The 17,203-nt window shown below is 62.3% G+C and overlaps 2 protein-coding genes and 4 non-coding genes across 7 annotated transcripts; 3 read left to right on the top strand and 3 right to left on the bottom strand.

Moving 5' to 3' along the window:
• Positions 1-528: 528 nt before the first annotated feature.
• Positions 529-692, bottom strand: LOC114509022. Its single transcript, XR_003685590.1, has one exon. It is a non-coding gene; the product is annotated as a U1 spliceosomal RNA (small nuclear RNA).
• Positions 693-3,064: 2,372 nt separating this feature from the next.
• On the top strand, positions 3,065-3,154 carry TRNAY-GUA. The gene is given in 2 exon segments: positions 3,065-3,101; positions 3,119-3,154. It is a non-coding gene; the product is annotated as a tRNA-Tyr (tRNA).
• A 1,145-nt stretch (positions 3,155-4,299) lies between these two features.
• TRNAY-GUA lies at positions 4,300-4,389 on the bottom strand. The gene is given in 2 exon segments: positions 4,300-4,335; positions 4,353-4,389. It is a non-coding gene; the product is annotated as a tRNA-Tyr (tRNA).
• Positions 4,390-6,761: 2,372 nt separating this feature from the next.
• On the top strand, positions 6,762-6,925 carry LOC114509023. The gene has a single exon (XR_003685591.1). It is a non-coding gene; the product is annotated as a U1 spliceosomal RNA (small nuclear RNA).
• A 1,327-nt stretch (positions 6,926-8,252) lies between these two features.
• Positions 8,253-12,868, bottom strand: IMP4 (IMP U3 small nucleolar ribonucleoprotein 4). 2 transcript variants are annotated; one of them, XM_028526622.2, is made up of 9 exons: positions 12,157-12,868; positions 11,915-12,023; positions 10,099-10,182; positions 9,338-9,447; positions 9,132-9,264; positions 8,893-9,047; positions 8,716-8,810; positions 8,548-8,621; positions 8,253-8,447 (listed from the first exon to the last, which is right to left on the bottom strand). In XM_028526622.2, the coding sequence occupies exons 1-9, from the start codon at positions 12,157-12,159 to the stop codon at positions 8,335-8,337; spliced, it is 876 nt and encodes a 291-aa protein (XP_028382423.1). In that variant the 5' UTR covers positions 12,160-12,868; the 3' UTR covers positions 8,253-8,334. The 2 variants fall into 2 exon arrangements, with proteins under 2 accessions (XP_028382423.1, XP_035867033.1); XM_036011140.1 differs by having other exon boundaries at positions 11,915-12,025; positions 12,268-12,797.
• A 40-nt stretch (positions 12,869-12,908) lies between these two features.
• CCDC115 (coiled-coil domain containing 115) lies at positions 12,909-16,809 on the top strand. Its single transcript, XM_028526787.2, has 5 exons — positions 12,909-13,110; positions 13,191-13,294; positions 13,378-13,460; positions 14,076-14,207; positions 15,887-16,809. The coding sequence occupies exons 1-5, from the start codon at positions 13,000-13,002 to the stop codon at positions 15,997-15,999; spliced, it is 543 nt and encodes a 180-aa protein (XP_028382588.1). The 5' UTR covers positions 12,909-12,999; the 3' UTR covers positions 16,000-16,809.
• The last annotated feature ends 394 nt before the right edge of the window (positions 16,810-17,203 follow it).

The following is a 17,203-nucleotide window of genomic DNA, read 5'->3' as shown; positions in this document are numbered from 1 at the left end:
ACTATATTAAAAAAAAAAAAAAGCACTTGAGTATTTCATCCTTTCCAGGAGCCTCGGAGAACCCCACACGAGAGACTCCCGCGCTGGGTTTCACGGGCCCCGGCTTCGCGGCTGCCGAGGGTGCCCCTTTGGGGTCGCAGAAGAAAGCGCTAATGAGTGTATGCACAAGTGGAGAAAGCACCCGGTTACTCCTCTTCCTCGCAGCGCCTCGGGGGTTCCCAGAGATCTTGGGAAGCGGCTGTTTCCCAATCAGGCCCGTTGCTGCTCACAGGTGGCCAGAAAACCACAGCAGTTTAGGAAGCGAAATGGGGAAAAGACAGAAGCGGGCGACAGGAACTTTCAACGTGCTGTGCAAACCGTTAAGAACGAACACAACAAAAAGGCGTTTGAAAGGCGGTGCGCCGCACTCACAGTGACCCGCAGTGCACCTAGTAGAAAAACCCTCCTCCAAGTCTGCGGGCCACGCGAGGTCAGCCGTAGTGCGTCCAGCTGTCTCGCCTCACGTCTGCTCTTGCAACCACGGAAAGCCAGGGGAGAGCGCGAACGCAGTCCCCCACTACCACAAATTATGCAGTCGAGTTTCCCACATTTGGGGAAATCGCAGGGGTCAGCACATCCGGAGTGCAATGGATAAGCCTCGCCCTGGGAAAACCACCTTCGTGATCATGGTATCTCCCCTGCCAGGTAAGTATGAGTTGGGCTTCCCGCCTCCACCGGACCCTCACGCTCGCCTCACTTTACACGCACGGCCACTCTTCGCGCGCCGCCGCCGCACCTCCCCGCCCGAGCGTCCCGAGCTCTAACTTCGACCACCGCAAAAACGGCCTCGGGGCGTTTGGATCCGGGGCGCGGGGGGGCGCGGACGCCGTAGGACCGGCAGCCTCTGCGCGTCCGCTCATCTGCATACGCCGCGCGCCCCGCCCACTCTGACGTCCCGGCGCCCACTCTTCCGTTCCGAACCCAGCGGCCAGGCGCAGGTGGCGCCCGGCACGCCGCAGCACACAGCGGTCTCGGGCCCCAGCGAGGGTGGAGGTCAGGGCTGCGGCGCGGCCTCGCCTTCTTTCCGGCAAAAGAAAATCCCCTCCCGCTGCTGTCCTCGCCGGCTCAGCTCCTCACGTGACCGAAAGCTCAGGAAAAGGCCTTTTTGCAGGCCGACGTTGGTGCTGAGCCGCTTGATCAGAAGTGGTGGGCCTGTCTATTCCTGCGGCCTTTCTGAGACAAAGTCACGCTACGGGCTTCGGAATACGTGGCAGCCCGACCTAGTGACGCGCACGAAAACCCAGGGGGGCAAAGTTTTGTAGAAAGAAAACAGGGTCGGGAGCCCTCCCGCCTCTTCCGCGCGCGCTGCCGGCCCCAAAGTGCTCCCCAACCACCCCCCGCCCCACCCCCGGTCCTCTGACTCGGCCAGACTCTCCAGGATGAACGCAGCACACAGGGGTGAGAGTGATGGCGCAGGTGTGGCGCCGTAACTGCCGGCAGAGTGGGAAAAGCTGGGCTCCCGTTGCTCAGCGGTGGTGGCGGCGTTTGAGAGGGAGAAGGGGGCGCTCAGTGGAGTCAGAGAAGCGAAAAGCCGCCCCAAGGGTCGGCCAGCGTCCCAGCGGCCGGCCCAGCCGCGTGTGTGGGAGCACGCGGTGTGAAGTTAGGAGGCCGGGGGGCCGCCCGGCCCTTCCCGGCTCCGTTTCAAAGGCATACGCATCTCTAGGAAAGGGGCGCCAGGCGCTGACCTCTCTCGGGCGGGCATTTAGTGGGAGCCGGAGGTCGTGCCTAGGGACAGGACCTGACGCTGCCACGAGCCACGCCGGGGTCTGCTCACGTCTCTGGGGACAGGGAGCGGCTTGGGTGGGTGCTTCTATGCTGGGAGCTCTGTGGTTGCCGACTCGAGGAATTCCTGTCTTGTGATCAAACCGGACGGCTGCGCCGCCGCCCCCTACCCCCCACCCCCCCACACACTCCCCCCGGCGAACCCTGGCCCCTGGCCCCTTCTTTTGCGTTCTCTCCTCTGTGATGACCTGGACCGTTTCTCCACTCAGCAATGGTGCACGCCCGTGCCAGACGCTGCTCAGGGATTGGGGAACAAAAGCCCTCCTAGCGCTTAGGGCAGGAGGAGTGGGGCGGGAGAAAATTGACGGCGGACGGACGCAATAGGTAACTTAATTAGTACGTTAGGCGTTAGGAGCCGGGGGAGGGGGGCGGGGGAAGAGAAAGAACAGGAGGGAAAGGGGGACCGGGACGTGCAGTAGGGGGCAGAGGGATGTGCTGAACCGGGTGGTCAGAAGAGGCCAAAGCGAGGAGGCGCCGAACGAGCCAAGACCTGCCCGAGGGGAGGGGGTCGGTCCCGGGTGCCTGGGGGGAAGGGCGTCCTCGGCGCGACCAGCAGGAGGAGCAAAGCCCAGGTCGGGCTGCGACCGTGTCCGGGTCGGGGCCAGGTCGCGCGCGCCTTGCAGACGGTTGCAAAGCTTTAAATCTGAGCGAGCCAGCAGGTTTGGAGCGGAAGAATGGCTTGAGCTGACTCCCCGCCCCCACCCCCACCCCCACCCCGAAAACCCGCTCCGGCCACAAGGGTGGCGAGGAACGCCGCAGATCAATAAGAGACTTACGGTTGGCTTACGTGTTTTTGGCACAAGGATAATTTGGAACTAAAGGTACTAAAAAACCGGGAGGTGGCCAGGCCGTCCGCCGACGCCTATCCCGTGCCAGTGGTCCTCCCCCACCCGCCCCCGGCAGCGGGTGTGCCAGCGCCCCTCCCCTCCCTACCCGCTTCCTGGCCGCAGGTCACTGTCGGCCCCCCATCTCCCCCGCCCCGTCCCCTCCCCGTAGAAAGGGGCACAAGGAGGGGAAATTAGGCAACAGGTGAGGCCCGACCACACGTCCTGGAACATCATTGCGGCGGGGCGGAGCCATCGCCTAGCCGCAGTCCTCCGCCCGCAAAGGGGGCGGTGGCGAGTGCCCGGCCGGCTTCAAAGGGGCCGCGGGACACCTCAGGGCTCGTTCTGCCTCTGGGCGCCAGTGTCTCGGCGTCCCCGAGCTCAAGGAATAGTCCGGACCCGGGCTTGGCGGCGTGCGCCCTTCGATAGCTCAGCTGGTAGAGCGGAGGACTGTAGGCCACGTGCACGCTGACATCCTTAGGTCGCTGGTTCGAGTCCGGCTCGAAGGAGGTGCCTGGTGCTTTTTGCGCCGCCGCCGCCCCCCCCCCCCCCCCCACTGGCACCCAGGCCGGTCTTGGGCCCTGAAGGGCAGGACCTTGAGGCCCAACACCAGAGACCCTTACAGGAAGAGACGGCCATGCCGGGGCTCTGAGGCATGTGTGCTGGTCACCAAAACCTACTCCTCCCCTCTCCCCATTCTCCCGAAGGACCCAAGACCGGTTCCCAAGGATCCCACACCTCCACCTCCCTCGGGGGCCAAAGCCAATGATGGGCCACGGTTCTGTCTTTGGTCCCGGTCCGCGGGTACCCGCTGGTGGGGACACCAGAGGCTGGGGGTCTCTGGAGCTGCACAGCAATAGAATCTTCCCGGAGGCCCCTGGTCAGAGTGCCGTGTTCCGGCCTCCTCGGAACCCGCGGGGTCCACAGCACCGGGGCTGCTTGTCCTCACAGTGCGACAGTAGGGGGCGCTGGACCTCAGGGGGAGACGGCGAGCACCCGCCGCGGGGAAAGGGGACTTGGGGACACGCAGCTTCCAGGCTGCATCAGGACCGAAAAGTGCATGTGGCCTCACGGGTCAGGGCAGGGCACCCTGGGGTTCAGAAAGTCACCCTCCCATGCGGTTCCCCTGCCAGTCCCCCATGGGATGCGCTCCCGCCACCACCCCCACCGCATGAGCATCGGATCTCCAGGATCTGCTTATCCGGGAGGGAAAAGAGCAGGGACCCTCCCGGGCCTCCTTCTGTGTCTGCACTCTCGCCTCCACCCAGCTTTGTCCCACAGTGAAGACGGCCCCTTCTCTTTCTTTTCCTTTTTAAAAAAGAATTCTTTGTCTTAAAAAAAATGTTATTGATTGCTTTTGGAGAGAGAAACATACATGAATTTGTTGTCCGGCTTGTTCTTGTACTCGTTGGTTGAAACTCATTTGTACCATGAGTGGGGTTCGAACTCACGGGTGGGGAGCATAGGACCGCTGCTCTAACCAGATGAGCAAACCGGCCAGGTCCAGGTTCCTTCTGGGTGAGGGCCCAGACCCTTACTTCCTGGGTGCTCTCTCGAGTTGGGCCTCAAGGTCCTGCCCTTCAGGGCCCAAGACCGGCCTGGGTGCCAGTGGGGGGGGGGGGGGGGGGCGGCGGCGCAAAAAGCACCAGGCACCTCCTTCGAGCCGGACTCGAACCAGCGACCTAAGGATGTCAGCGTGCACGTGGCCTACAGTCCTCCGCTCTACCAGCTGAGCTATCGAAGGGCGCACGCCGCCAAGCCCGGGTCCGGACTATTCCTTGAGCTCGGGGACGCCGAGACACTGGCGCCCAGAGGCAGAACGAGCCCTGAGGTGTCCCGCGGCCCCTTTGAAGCCGGCCGGGCACTCGCCACCGCCCCCTTTGCGGGCGGAGGACTGCGGCTAGGCGATGGCTCCGCCCCGCCGCAATGATGTTCCAGGACGTGTGGTCGGGCCTCACCTGTTGCCTAATTTCCCCTCCTGTGCCCCTTTCTACGGGGAGGGGACGGGGCGGGGGCGATGGGGGGCCGACAGTGACCTGCGGCCAGGAAGCGGGTAGGGAGGGGAGGGGCGCTGGCACACCCGCTGCCGGGGGCGGGTGGGGGAGGACCACTGGCACGGGATAGGCGTCGGCGGACGGCCTGGCCACCTCCCGGTTTTTTAGTACCTTTAGTTCCAAATTATCCTTGTGCCAAAAACACGTAAGCCAACCGTAAGTCTCTTATTGATCTGCGGCGTTCCTCGCCACCCTTGTGGCCGGAGCGGGTTTTCGGGGTGGGGGTGGGGGTGGGGGCGGGGAGTCAGCTCAAGCCATTCTTCCGCTCCAAACCTGCTGGCTCGCTCAGATTTAAAGCTTTGCAACCGTCTGCAAGGCGCGCGCGACCTGGCCCCGACCCGGACACGGTCGCAGCCCGACCTGGGCTTTGCTCCTCCTGCTGGTCGCGCCGAGGACGCCCTTCCCCCCAGGCACCCGGGACCGACCCCCTCCCCTCGGGCAGGTCTTGGCTCGTTCGGCGCCTCCTCGCTTTGGCCTCTTCTGACCACCCGGTTCAGCACATCCCTCTGCCCCCTACTGCACGTCCCGGTCCCCCTTTCCCTCCTGTTCTTTCTCTTCCCCCGCCCCCCTCCCCCGGCTCCTAAACGCCTAACGTACTAATTAAGTTACCTATTGCGTCCGTCCGCCGTCAATTTTCTCCCGCCCCACTCCTCCTGCCCTAAGCGCTAGGAGGGCTTTTGTTCCCCAATCCCTGAGCAGCGTCTGGCACGGGCGTGCACCATTGCTGAGTGGAGAAACGGTCCAGGTCATCACAGAGGAGAGAACGCAAAAGAAGGGGCCAGGGGCCAGGGTTCGCCGGGGGGAGTGTGTGGGGGGGTGGGGGGTAGGGGGCGGCGGCGCAGCCGTCCGGTTTGATCACAAGACAGGAATTCCTCGAGTCGGCAACCACAGAGCTCCCAGCATAGAAGCACCCACCCAAGCCGCTCCCTGTCCCCAGAGACGTGAGCAGACCCCGGCGTGGCTCGTGGCAGCGTCAGGTCCTGTCCCTAGGCACGACCTCCGGCTCCCACTAAATGCCCGCCCGAGAGAGGTCAGCGCCTGGCGCCCCTTTCCTAGAGATGCGTATGCCTTTGAAACGGAGCCGGGAAGGGCCGGGCGGCCCCCCGGCCTCCTAACTTCACACCGCGTGCTCCCACACACGCGGCTGGCCCGGCCGCTGGGACGCTGGCCGACCCTTGGGGCGGCTTTTCGCTTCTCTGACTCCACTGAGCGCCCCCTTCTCCCTCTCAAACGCCGCCACCACCGCTGAGCAACGGGAGCCCAGCTTTTCCCACTCTGCCGGCAGTTACGGCGCCACACCTGCGCCATCACTCTCACCCCTGTGTGCTGCGTTCATCCTGGAGAGTCTGGCCGAGTCAGAGGACCGGGGGTGGGGCGGGGGGTGGTTGGGGAGCACTTTGGGGCCGGCAGCGCGCGCGGAAGAGGCGGGAGGGCTCCCGACCCTGTTTTCTTTCTACAAAACTTTGCCCCCCTGGGTTTTCGTGCGCGTCACTAGGTCGGGCTGCCACGTATTCCGAAGCCCGTAGCGTGACTTTGTCTCAGAAAGGCCGCAGGAATAGACAGGCCCACCACTTCTGATCAAGCGGCTCAGCACCAACGTCGGCCTGCAAAAAGGCCTTTTCCTGAGCTTTCGGTCACGTGAGGAGCTGAGCCGGCGAGGACAGCAGCGGGAGGGGATTTTCTTTTGCCGGAAAGAAGGCGAGGCCGCGCCGCAGCCCTGACCTCCACCCTCGCTGGGGCCCGAGACCGCTGTGTGCTGCGGCGTGCCGGGCGCCACCTGCGCCTGGCCGCTGGGTTCGGAACGGAAGAGTGGGCGCCGGGACGTCAGAGTGGGCGGGGCGCGCGGCGTATGCAGATGAGCGGACGCGCAGAGGCTGCCGGTCCTACGGCGTCCGCGCCCCCCCGCGCCCCGGATCCAAACGCCCCGAGGCCGTTTTTGCGGTGGTCGAAGTTAGAGCTCGGGACGCTCGGGCGGGGAGGTGCGGCGGCGGCGCGCGAAGAGTGGCCGTGCGTGTAAAGTGAGGCGAGCGTGAGGGTCCGGTGGAGGCGGGAAGCCCAACTCATACTTACCTGGCAGGGGAGATACCATGATCACGAAGGTGGTTTTCCCAGGGCGAGGCTTATCCATTGCACTCCGGATGTGCTGACCCCTGCGATTTCCCCAAATGTGGGAAACTCGACTGCATAATTTGTGGTAGTGGGGGACTGCGTTCGCGCTCTCCCCTGGCTTTCCGTGGTTGCAAGAGCAGACGTGAGGCGAGACAGCTGGACGCACTACGGCTGACCTCGCGTGGCCCGCAGACTTGGAGGAGGGTTTTTCTACTAGGTGCACTGCGGGTCACTGTGAGTGCGGCGCACCGCCTTTCAAACGCCTTTTTGTTGTGTTCGTTCTTAACGGTTTGCACAGCACGTTGAAAGTTCCTGTCGCCCGCTTCTGTCTTTTCCCCATTTCGCTTCCTAAACTGCTGTGGTTTTCTGGCCACCTGTGAGCAGCAACGGGCCTGATTGGGAAACAGCCGCTTCCCAAGATCTCTGGGAACCCCCGAGGCGCTGCGAGGAAGAGGAGTAACCGGGTGCTTTCTCCACTTGTGCATACACTCATTAGCGCTTTCTTCTGCGACCCCAAAGGGGCACCCTCGGCAGCCGCGAAGCGGGGGCCCGTGAAACCCAGCGCGGGAGTCTCTCGTGTGGGGTTCTCCGAGGCTCCTGGAAAGGATGAAATACTCAAGTGCTTTTTTTTTTTTTTTAATATAGTGGAGGCCACAAGGCAGTGAATGAAGAGTGGCTGGCATCTTGCTTCTTTCTATTAAAAGACTTCATTTTTTTTTTTTTTTCCAGAGAGAGAGAGGGGCAGAAACACCCACCAGTTGCTTTTGGGTGCATTCTGGAATCTCCCTGACTTGCAAAAGTGTTCACGGCACGTTCTTCCCTGCAGTGAGGCTGCGGGAAGGTGGGAGAGGTCCCGGAAGGCGCTCACTGGCCTCCCAGGACCGGGGCCTGAAGTCAGGGGCATCCAGTGAGGTCCTACCCCTTGCTCCCCCTGAACGGCCCCTGACTGGCGCGGTGCTGCCCCACGTACCAGCTGGGGCTCCTGCTGGGGGGCCTCTCCCTCCCCACCCCCCATCCGACCTCTGTCTTACGAGTCCTCTGTCTTACAAGTCCTGTCTTCCCCTCACCTGCCATCGCTTCCCCATCAGCGTGTGTGCATTATGCAGAGTAGGGTCATGGCCCCCCACGTGTGAAACCAGGGCCCTGGGCACGTGCAGGTGTGCCTGCGAGCTGGCACGCAGAGGGGCCAGCTCTGTGGAGATGCGAGGGGCCCTGGGGAGCACCCCCAGACGATGAGCTCCCCCACAGGGCCCGGGCTGCCCGGGGACAGTGCCATACCCCCCTCCCCCCACAACAGCTCTGGAGCAAGCCAGCACAGCCGGCCTGTGCTGCCCTGGGCAGTGTCAACACCAGGCCCGAGAGTCCGGAGTGCTGTCAGGCCCCCAAGCATAACATCCCTCACAACTCCCGACAGCAGCCTTGTCCGAACCACTCGGAGGCAAAGGGGGCAGCGTGGCAGACTTTATTGGACCTGCCCTGCCTGCTGTCCTGAGCCCACGGCCCACAGCAGACGCGCCGCCCAGGCCTCACTCTGTGCTCAGGAAGACCCTCTTGCGTGCGGTGTTTGTGTAGGGGTGCCAGCGCCACTCCACGTCTGCGGTGGCCTCCTGCTCCAGAGTGCCAAGGCGGATCATGTACACTGGAGTGGGGACAGGGGAATGGGGACGCTGTCACCCACACAGCCAGCATGCCCCCCCCCCCCCCCCCCCCCCAGCACTGGGACAAAGCCCCAGACTCACACTTCAGCTCAAAGCGGGGCCCGACCTCAGTCAGCTCCACGTCTCGGTGGCCGGTCTTCCTGTACACGTGGTGCCTGGGGAAGGGCAGGTGGAGGCAACTGCGGGTCAACCACACAGTCCAGAGACACAAGGGTCAGGACGCAACCCAGGGCCAGCCCCCAAACACACCGGAAGGAGATGTAGTCGTCCTGGTTGGCAAAGGTGATGACCCGGTGGCTGTCATCTTTGGGCACAGGGAACAGGTAACGAAGGATGTCGGAGACCTGGTGCAGAGGGAAGGAGAACAGGGAATGCCCCGCCTGGCACCCCCTGGCCCCAGCCCGAGTCCCGTGTTCCCAGACTCACCCGCTTGCCCAGGCGGGAGGAGAGGCCGTGCATGATGAGGTGGGGCTTGGCTTCCGACATGGTGCCCAGGTCGGGGACGTCGTGCCGCATGACCACGTTGCACAGCGTGAAGTACGCGGTGGGGCCGAAGGGCAGGTGGCTGACAATGAGCCCCACTGGGGGCCGGGCGGGCAGTCAGAGACCACGTATGCTCCGAGATGGCCCCCCGAGCAAGGGCTGCTCCCCCCTACCAGCCTCACCAGGAGTGCCTCGGTGCTCATGGACGACCAGCAGGTCCGTGACCCCGTTGGCTTTGCAGGCTCGCACCAGCGCCCCCACCTCGTGTCGGCCGCGGTTCATGCGCTGGGCGCCGGGAAACACCAGCTTCAGCTCCTGCAGAGGCAACCACACCGGTCAGGACTCGGGCTGCTGCCACCCGAGCACCTTACGTTCCCGCTACTGGTACCTTTGCAAACATCTTGAGGCGGGAGCTGGGGTCTCGGGAAGTAGTGATCATGACCTTGGGATCCTCAACCCCTGCCCAACGATACTCATCATCCACATGGCTGGTCACACCTGTCGGCAGCACGAGGGACAAGGACGTGACATCACCCCAGGAAGTGAAGCCCTGACGGGGGCACGCCTAAGCCCACCCAGAGCAGCACCACCCAGCAACACCCTGGACAGCAGAGCGCCCACCCCACGTGGCTGCAGGGTGGCCCAAGCCAGAGGCCACAAGTGCAAGTGCCAATAAGTTTAATGTTTTAATTTGACTTGACTTCCGTCACTTAAGCTGTACCCGTCACACAGGGCCAGTGGCTCTTGTGTCAGCGTTCAACCCCGACTGTGTTAAGGCCAAAGGTACCAGACTCCTCTATCATGACAAACATTTACCGCATTTGTGATTCCTTAAACACTTGGTACCACTGAAGTGCGGAGAGCCAGGGGACTACCAGTGACCAGGACGGACACTGTCCTGTCCCAGCAGCACTCGCATTCCAGCGAGGGGACAATTAACAAAGCAAAGCAGAGGGCAAGCTGGGTCACGGCACGTGCGTCGTGCCTCCATGGAACCGGGGGCACTCAGGACGCGCCCCCGCGGTGCCCAGCCACCAGGACTGCTGGGGGGCCGTTGTGGGGGTGCAGCGGCAGAGACTTTCCTAGGGTGTCTGGGGAAGGCGGGGGGCCAGCGAGCTGGCATGCAGGGAGAAGGACCAGGAGGGTTACCTTCACCGCCAGCGTCGTCGAACTCCAGGGAGCCCTGCAAGGCCAGGGCCTCCCTGCGCAGCTCCGTGGGGATCAGACGGTTCTCTGCGGGGAGAGACAGGGCGACTGAGCGGCGTGCAGGGAGCCCTCAGGCGGCACCACGCTGCGGCAGACGGGCCTGCACGGGAAAACACCTGTCTTCCTCCTCTCAGAGTAGGCAGGTGGCCTGTAATTATTAGGGGGTGGGAACTGAGGGACGATTTCTGCCTACCTACTAATCTGTTAACAATGGTTACAGGAAGCTTAACTGTCTACGGTTTCCGAGTTTCACGGCTTGAAGGCTTAAGACTGCTCTTTCCGTACAAAGGTGGACCTGAAATCCCCAAACCTCTGACCACAAAACAGCGAATCACAACACTCCGGGTAAGAGGCTCCTGCTGTGGACTGAAGGGCGACCTGGCGGAGGGAGGGCCGAGGGATGGGCCAGGTCGGGAGCACAGAGCAGAGCTCGAGCCCTGCACCCAGCACTTCCGAGTGTGCCCTCGTGCACGTGGATGACCCGCACCCACGAGAAACCTCCACCGCACTCAACAGGTTTCAGAAACGATGCTGAACAAGAACGCAAAGCTGCCAAAGAACGCGTACAGCCTGAAGCACCTTAAAACTGGAAACTGACCAGTTTGATTTAGGGATAAAATAAGAACTGCACGAGCACAAAGAAAAACAAGGAAACAGGTTATTTTTAAACAATGTTCAATGCCGTAGTTACCTAAGTTGTGAAAATATTCCTGAGTTTCAATCACAAGGGCAGGCGAAAGGGGGTTTACGGTTGCACTGAGACGTTCCTTTGCACTATCTTCCTGTAATAACCACCTGCATGTCTTTCTCCACGTGAACTGCAAAGGTACTTCTGCCCACCCCAGCATGCTGACCCTTCTCTCTTTCTTTCTTTAATTCTCACTGAAAATACGTTCACTGATTTTTGAGAGGCGGATGGACATATCCATCAGCTGCTGACCATCTGTGTCCTGTCTGGGGACAGAATGTGCAACCTTTCGATGCACCGGAACGATGCTTCAACCAACTACGCCACCCGCCAGCGCCCGACCGCTTCCCATTTCAGATGGGCAGAGAGGTCGCAGCTGTTCCCACTAAGCTGAGCGCAAACACACACATAACCACTGACACTTTGTGTATATGACACCTAGGAACGTCAGAAAGAAGTTAAAATAACGGGGGAGCTTACGCACCCTCAGACAAGACACAAAGCTTCAGGAACACAAGAACATGATGGGACCGAAAACGACGTCGCTTCCGATCAGGCGTGTGGGGCAGACTCTTCACAGGTACGGAGAACGGAAAGGCCTCCCTTACAACGACCAATAAAATTAGGTTCTACACAGATCAACACTTTAAAAATGCAAGGGACTCGGAGTACCGCCGAAGGACAGTGAGACAGGCTTGTTACCTCGTACTGCAGCAGAGAGCAAGAGGAAAAACCACAAGGGGTCGGAGAATGGAAACAGGTTATTAAGACCATGGCCAAAACTGTACATCAGAGCTGGGCACGCTACTAACAAAACTGACGGGCAAGCTGTGAAATCTGGAAACTGCGACACAAATGACAAGTGACTTACACCATCCTACGGAGGGGCACTTGCAAGCCAAGAGGAACACGCAACAGGCAAGGAAAATGGGAAAGTATCTGAAAAGGTGCCCAACCGCACCACCAGAGAAATGCTAAGCACGCGCGTTCCATACCACTCGGTCCTGACTTCCGCTGGGCTTTAAAACCCAACCCACGGTCTTTCTAAAGCCTGGGCGGCGGGGGCTGTACCTTCGAGCGCGCGCCGCACCTTCTCCTTCTTCTCCTGGGCCACGCGCTGCGCCTCCTCGCGGGCTTTGCGGTACAGGTACTCGCGGCGCAGGCGGGCCTCACGGCGAAGCTGCGGAACAGTGAGGCCGGTCAGCTCCCCTCGCCACGCGCGCCCGAACCCCGGGGACCACCGACCCCGAGGAACCCACCCCCAGACCTCCGCGAGCCCCCAACCCCCCAAACTGGAGCTCAAACCTCCCTACCATCCTGAGCGCCGCTACCACGTGGATACAGAACTGTGCGGCCACCGCCCGCGCTACGCAGTCCTCGCTTCCGCCCTCAACCAAGAAGGCGACTAGAGGCTTCACCAAACACTGCTGCGGTTGAGCATGACCAAAGGTAAGATGGCGGACAGCGGATGGAAGTCGCGAGACGATTGGCCAGTCCGGAAGCGCCTGCTCCTAGAGCAACCAATAAGCGAAGGGAGTGTCCCAATGTTGTGAGGGCTGCCATCAATAAAGATGTCCGCTCTTGGCTTCACTATTTGTCGCCGCTCTGCAGGAAGCGCAATTTTAAGATGATGTACCAATAAAATCGTAATTGGCGGCTCGAAATAATGCAACTATAAAAACTGCACCATGGTTGACCGTAGGGTCACCTATCGGCTCCTTCTGGAACTCAATATAAAGCTGCTTTTCGCTTAAAATGGTGGCTATGCCTCCTTCCACCGCCGCAGCAACAGCCCTACTTTTAAAATGCGGCTGCTTCAGGAGCGACTTCGAACCACCCACAGCTCTCGCCGACGTTCCGGCTGGCCGGCCCGCTTCGGGTGCTGAGCGCAGAACGCGGCTCCTCAGTCCCAAGACACTACAGAGCTGAGGCAGCTGGCCTGGACGCCGTGACCCCGCGACTACCGCGCCGGCAGCGGGAAACGCCCCTTGACTGGAACTCCGCACGGTGGGCGGTGACTGGGCGACCGGAAGGCGGCCTGGGAACGCCCCCCTTGGGGGCGGATATGGCACGCCCATTGGCTACAGCCGCGGCACCGTGGGCGCTGATTGGGCGACGGGAAGGAGGCAGACTCCGGACCAGAGTGCTGTGGAGCCATGGCGGCGGTTGATGTCCGGACGGAGCTGGACTCGTTGCTCCTGCGGCTGCTCGCGGACCTAGAGGAGCTGGAGGCGAAGCGGGCGGCGCTGAACGCCCGGGTGGAGGAGGTCGGAACCTGGGGCGCGCGGGAGGGTGGGCGGGGGCACGCCAGGTAGGCCGAGCCTCAGCGCTCCGCTCTCCTGCGCAGGGCTGGCTCTCGCTGTCCAAAGCTCGCTACGCCATGGGCGCCAAGTCGGTGGGGCCCCTGCAGTACGCCTCCCACATGGAGCCCCAGGTGTGCGTGTGCACCAGGTGAGGAGCCTTGGGCGCTGGGACGGGGGCGGCGGCGTCCGGGCCGGGAGGCCAGACCTCCACGCGCCCTTCTCCTCCTGCAGCGAGGAGCCGGACGGACTGCACAAGTTCCGCGTGGTGAGAGCTGCGGCCCAGGCTCCGGAGGACGTGGGGCCCCGCGAGCCAGGTGAGCCCCCCTTCCCTCCGGGGACCCTTCCCGATGTCAAGGCCAGAATACAGTCGCGGAGACTATTTTGCTCAGGCTGCCGCGGTAGAGGGTACCCCGGGTAGGAAGACCCAGTGTCTCGGCGGGGGGAGTTTGCCTTGGACTTTTTTGTAGGGAAAAGGAGACGAGGTACAGGGGAAGTCGTTTTACGGGTGGGGTCGTTTCGCGCTCGGGGAAAGTCTCGGTCCGGGGAGAAGAAAATGCTTGTGTCCGCGCCTCGCCAGCTTCAGCGGGACAGACTCTCGACTCAGCTAGTCCCTCACGAGACCAGGGACGGGGAGGCGGGGGTCTCTGGCCTTTCGGCACGTTCTGGCAGAACGGGAGAGGTCGGCGTGCGGCTCTGTCTGCGCAGCGGTGGGTGTTGTGGGAGTCACAGGAACGGAACGGAGACTCGCGTCTGCATCACGAGTGTGGGACGGCGGCTCTTTGTGGTCAGCTGCCTCATGGGACGGGAAAGGCGGGGGGAGTTCCCAGCCATCAGGGTTCTCCAGGATCACGAGCTCCGGGTTCCGCATTGTCACTTGGACGACGAGGTCCAGGCAATGAGACCCCAGCCCCTGCCTTTTCTTTCTCCAGTTCTGCGCAGGCGCAAGGGCCTCACCAGGACCCCAGAGCCAGAGCCCTCGTCTGCCCCGCGAGACCCTCTGAACTGGTTTGGGATCCTGGTTCCCCACAGCCTGCGGCAGGCCCAAGCCAGCTTCCGGGAGGGTGAGTGGACCCCTGGGCCCTCCGCCTGCAGGGAGCGCTTGCCCGCGAAGGCGGGGGTTGGGGTCAGTCTGCAGAGGGCATCGCGGGCTTTCTCCACCGTGGACGTGGGTTGCACGGCTGCTTTTATTTTCTGGAATCGTGAGCTGGGTGTTGGCGGTGCTCTGGGCTCAGGACAGGTGCTGGGGACATGGCAGGAAACGAAAGAGACCCGTCTCCCTCGGAGAACGTTGTGGTGTGATGGGGAGAAAGACAGCCTGCAGCTGCATAAGTAATGAGAATTGTTATAAAAAACAAGGTGGAGGGTGGTGGGTGGAGTGGGACAGGGTGGCTGGAGGGAGCTGTTTTTGTTCTCTTGGAAGAAGGGAGCTTGGTGGAGGCCTGGGGAACACTGTTCCGGGCGGGGGAAGGGCCAGCAGGGGTGATCACCCTGAGGCGAGGCTGCCGGGGCATTGGTGCCATGGAGAGTGCCAGGAGCTGGGGTCCCAGAGGTCCGGGCCCATGAGAGCTGGGAGTGACCGGAACCCTGTGGATCCTGGCTGGGACCAGACGAGAGCAGAGGGATTGAGCAGGTGGCAGGGAGCAGCCGGGCTCAGGGTGCAGGTGGAGGAGTGGGCAAGTGGTGGGACCTGCGGGTTTTGAGAGTAGAACCCCTCGGGCCCCCCGCCCCCCCCCCCCCCCCCCCGATTTGCTGACAGGTCAATTCAGGAATGAGGGGAGGAAAGGAGCAGAGGCGGAGCCTAAGGTGGCCAGCCGGGGCTCCTGGGAGGCCGGTGTGGCCCGCACCTGGCGAGGGAGGACTGCGGAGCAGCAGCAGGAGGGCGGGGGGCGTCGGGTGTGGCTGCGTCCCCAGTGCGTGTGGTGGGGTCTGAGTGGGCAGTCGGGCTCGCGCGTCCGGAGTCTGGAAGAGAACTGAGCTGGGCAGGGAGAGTCAGGAGCCACCGTGTAGCTCTGGTGTTTGAACCCCCAAGGCACTGGCACAGATGTGGTGGTAAAGCTGGGGGGGGGGTGAGATCAGCAGGGGCCTGGAGGGTGGACCGGAAGTGGGAAAGAGGAGGGGGAAACCATTACAGGAGACTGGGGGAGAAGCCCAGAAGGAGAGGTGTCCCAGGAGCCAGAGGAGAAAGTGTTCCCTGGACAGAGTGGGTCGGACACGCGGCCAGCGCTGCTGTGGGACAGGCAGGCTGCAGACAGGGTGGCCCTGGCACTGGGTGGCATGGAGGCCCAGAGGGCTGGGCAGCAGCCTTCCCAGCAGAGGCATCGGGTAGACGCCACCGAGAGGCGGGTCCAGAGCGTGGGGTCCTGTTGGGGGTGGGAAAACGGGTGGGAGGAGGGAGCCTGGGCGCAGTGAGGGACCATGATGGGGGAAAGCCGGAGGGAGGGAGGGAGGGAGGGAGGGGGAGGGCATGAGACGGCGTGGCAGCCTGTGGGTTTCCAGTTCCTGGGTGGGCGATGCCCCAGCAGGGAGTCGAGGGAGTGTTTTAAGGAGGCGGTGTTTTAGCCAAGACCAGGAGGAGGGGTGGGGCGGGCCCAGCGAGGTTCAGAGCGGGCGCTGCAGGGCCGACCCTGGAACGGTTTAGGGGCAGTAGAGAGGTGGGACCCTCCCTAGTCCCCAGGGTGCCCAGAGTCCCTGGAGTTAGGTGTCACAGACACCATGGTGACCATCTCGCCCCTTCCTGTAGGCCTGCAACTTGCTGCAGAGATGGCCAGCCTTCAGAGCCACATCAGCTGGGGGCGCAGCCGGCTCCAGGAGCTCCAGGAGAAGGTCAAGCAGCTTGAGCTCGGGGCCGCCTGACCGCGGCCACAGAGGAAGACCCCGGTTCCACCCCCCTCCCTGCCTTGCTGTCTCCGCCCCACCTGGCCAGCCTCCAAGTCCCTCTGGCCACACATGTCCAACTTAGTCGGACGTGAAAGTTTGAAGACGTTCAGAGTTGCTCCTTCGGTGGTACCACCCCGGTCCTCGTTCTGGGACACCCGTGGGGGGGTGGGGCGTCCAGGCTGCCAGGTCCGTTTGTGCTGGGGAGCAGCGGAGCCCCGTCACGCAGGACGGGTCCAGGTGACCCACTGCACAGCCTGCGGCGGAGGGACGGGTCGGTGCTTCGGGCTCACTCGGTCCTCAGAACTGATTCCATGGGGGGGGGGGTCACGGCTAACAGATGAGGGGGAATGAGCCCACCAAAGACAGGGCGTCCTCGGCAGGTTGTGAGTGAAAAGTGAACGAGATCTGACCTGGGTTCTGAAACGACCTCTAGGAAGAGAACTCCCGGGTTTTAAAAACCCGCCGTACCCAGGAGGCGGACCTCCGTGATTTGTCGAAAAGCCAGTGGTTCCCCCGTTCTGGGAGCCCCGTGACCCCCCTAGTCTTCCTGTCGGGCGGTCGGCGTTTGCCCCAGTTCCCGAGGGGCCGCCTTCCGTGCGGGGGGAGTGGGCCCTCAGTTCATGGCTTCAGTGATGGAGACAGTCTTTCCTGCTTTGTCTTTCAACTTTGTTTATGCTGTTTTTTAAAAAGAACTTTATTGTAAAACAAAATACATTCCACTACTGAACCACACAGAACAGTTGAAAAGCTTAATGAATGTCTGAGGTGAAAACTGTAGTAACCACTGCTCGTGGTTTTTGGTCTGTGTTCTTTTTTTTCCCCCTAAGTTTTCTTAATAAAGTAGAATTTATGAGTTAGCTCTTTCATGATTTCTGGATTTGGGGTTGTGAGGAATTCCATTTTTCCCAAGAACTCGTGGGGTTGGTTAAGATGCGGGGCGAGCCCTGCACCCCGCTTGTGGCGAGGGGCCCGTCCTCCCGCTGGTGGGGGAAGAGGCGCCGACTTTTCCTTCGGTCTGGCCCAGCCTGCGCGGCGCCCGGCTGTTCCCTTGGTCTGACTGACGCAGGTGCCACACCCTCAGCTCTGGGCCTTCGCCGTACTGTCACTGCTGTCGGGCAGACTGGCAGCTGGATGGGGGGGTCGTTTTTCGGCCACACTGAGCTGAGCTGTCAGTGAGGAG

This window comes from Phyllostomus discolor, chromosome 11, assembly GCF_004126475.2.
Source record: "Phyllostomus discolor isolate MPI-MPIP mPhyDis1 chromosome 11, mPhyDis1.pri.v3, whole genome shotgun sequence".
NCBI classification, from domain to species: Eukaryota; Metazoa; Chordata; class Mammalia; order Chiroptera; family Phyllostomidae; genus Phyllostomus; species Phyllostomus discolor.
The sequence above is the reverse complement of the archived record's forward strand: the minus strand, read 5'-3'. Positions and strand labels throughout refer to the sequence as shown.

Excerpts from the sequence above, each read along its gene's own strand:
- IMP4 (XM_036011140.1), bottom strand. The coding sequence starts at position 12,406 with ATGGCAGCCCTCACAACATTGGGACACTCCCTTCGCTTATTGGTTGCT. Across the intron at positions 9,448-10,098 it reads CGACGACGCTGGCGGTGAAG|GTGTGACCAGCCATGTGGAT; the intron begins GTAACCCTCCTG and ends TGCTGCCGACAG. Across the intron at positions 8,448-8,547 it reads GCCCCGCTTTGAGCTGAAGT|TGTACATGATCCGCCTTGGC; the intron begins GTGAGTCTGGGG and ends TCCCCACTCCAG.
- CCDC115 (XM_028526787.2), top strand. The coding sequence starts at position 13,000 with ATGGCGGCGGTTGATGTCCGGACGGAGCTGGACTCGTTGCTCCTGCGG. Across the intron at positions 13,295-13,377 it reads CAGGTGTGCGTGTGCACCAG|CGAGGAGCCGGACGGACTGC; the intron begins GTGAGGAGCCTT and ends CTCCTCCTGCAG. Across the intron at positions 13,461-14,075 it reads CGTGGGGCCCCGCGAGCCAG|TTCTGCGCAGGCGCAAGGGC; the intron begins GTGAGCCCCCCT and ends TTCTTTCTCCAG.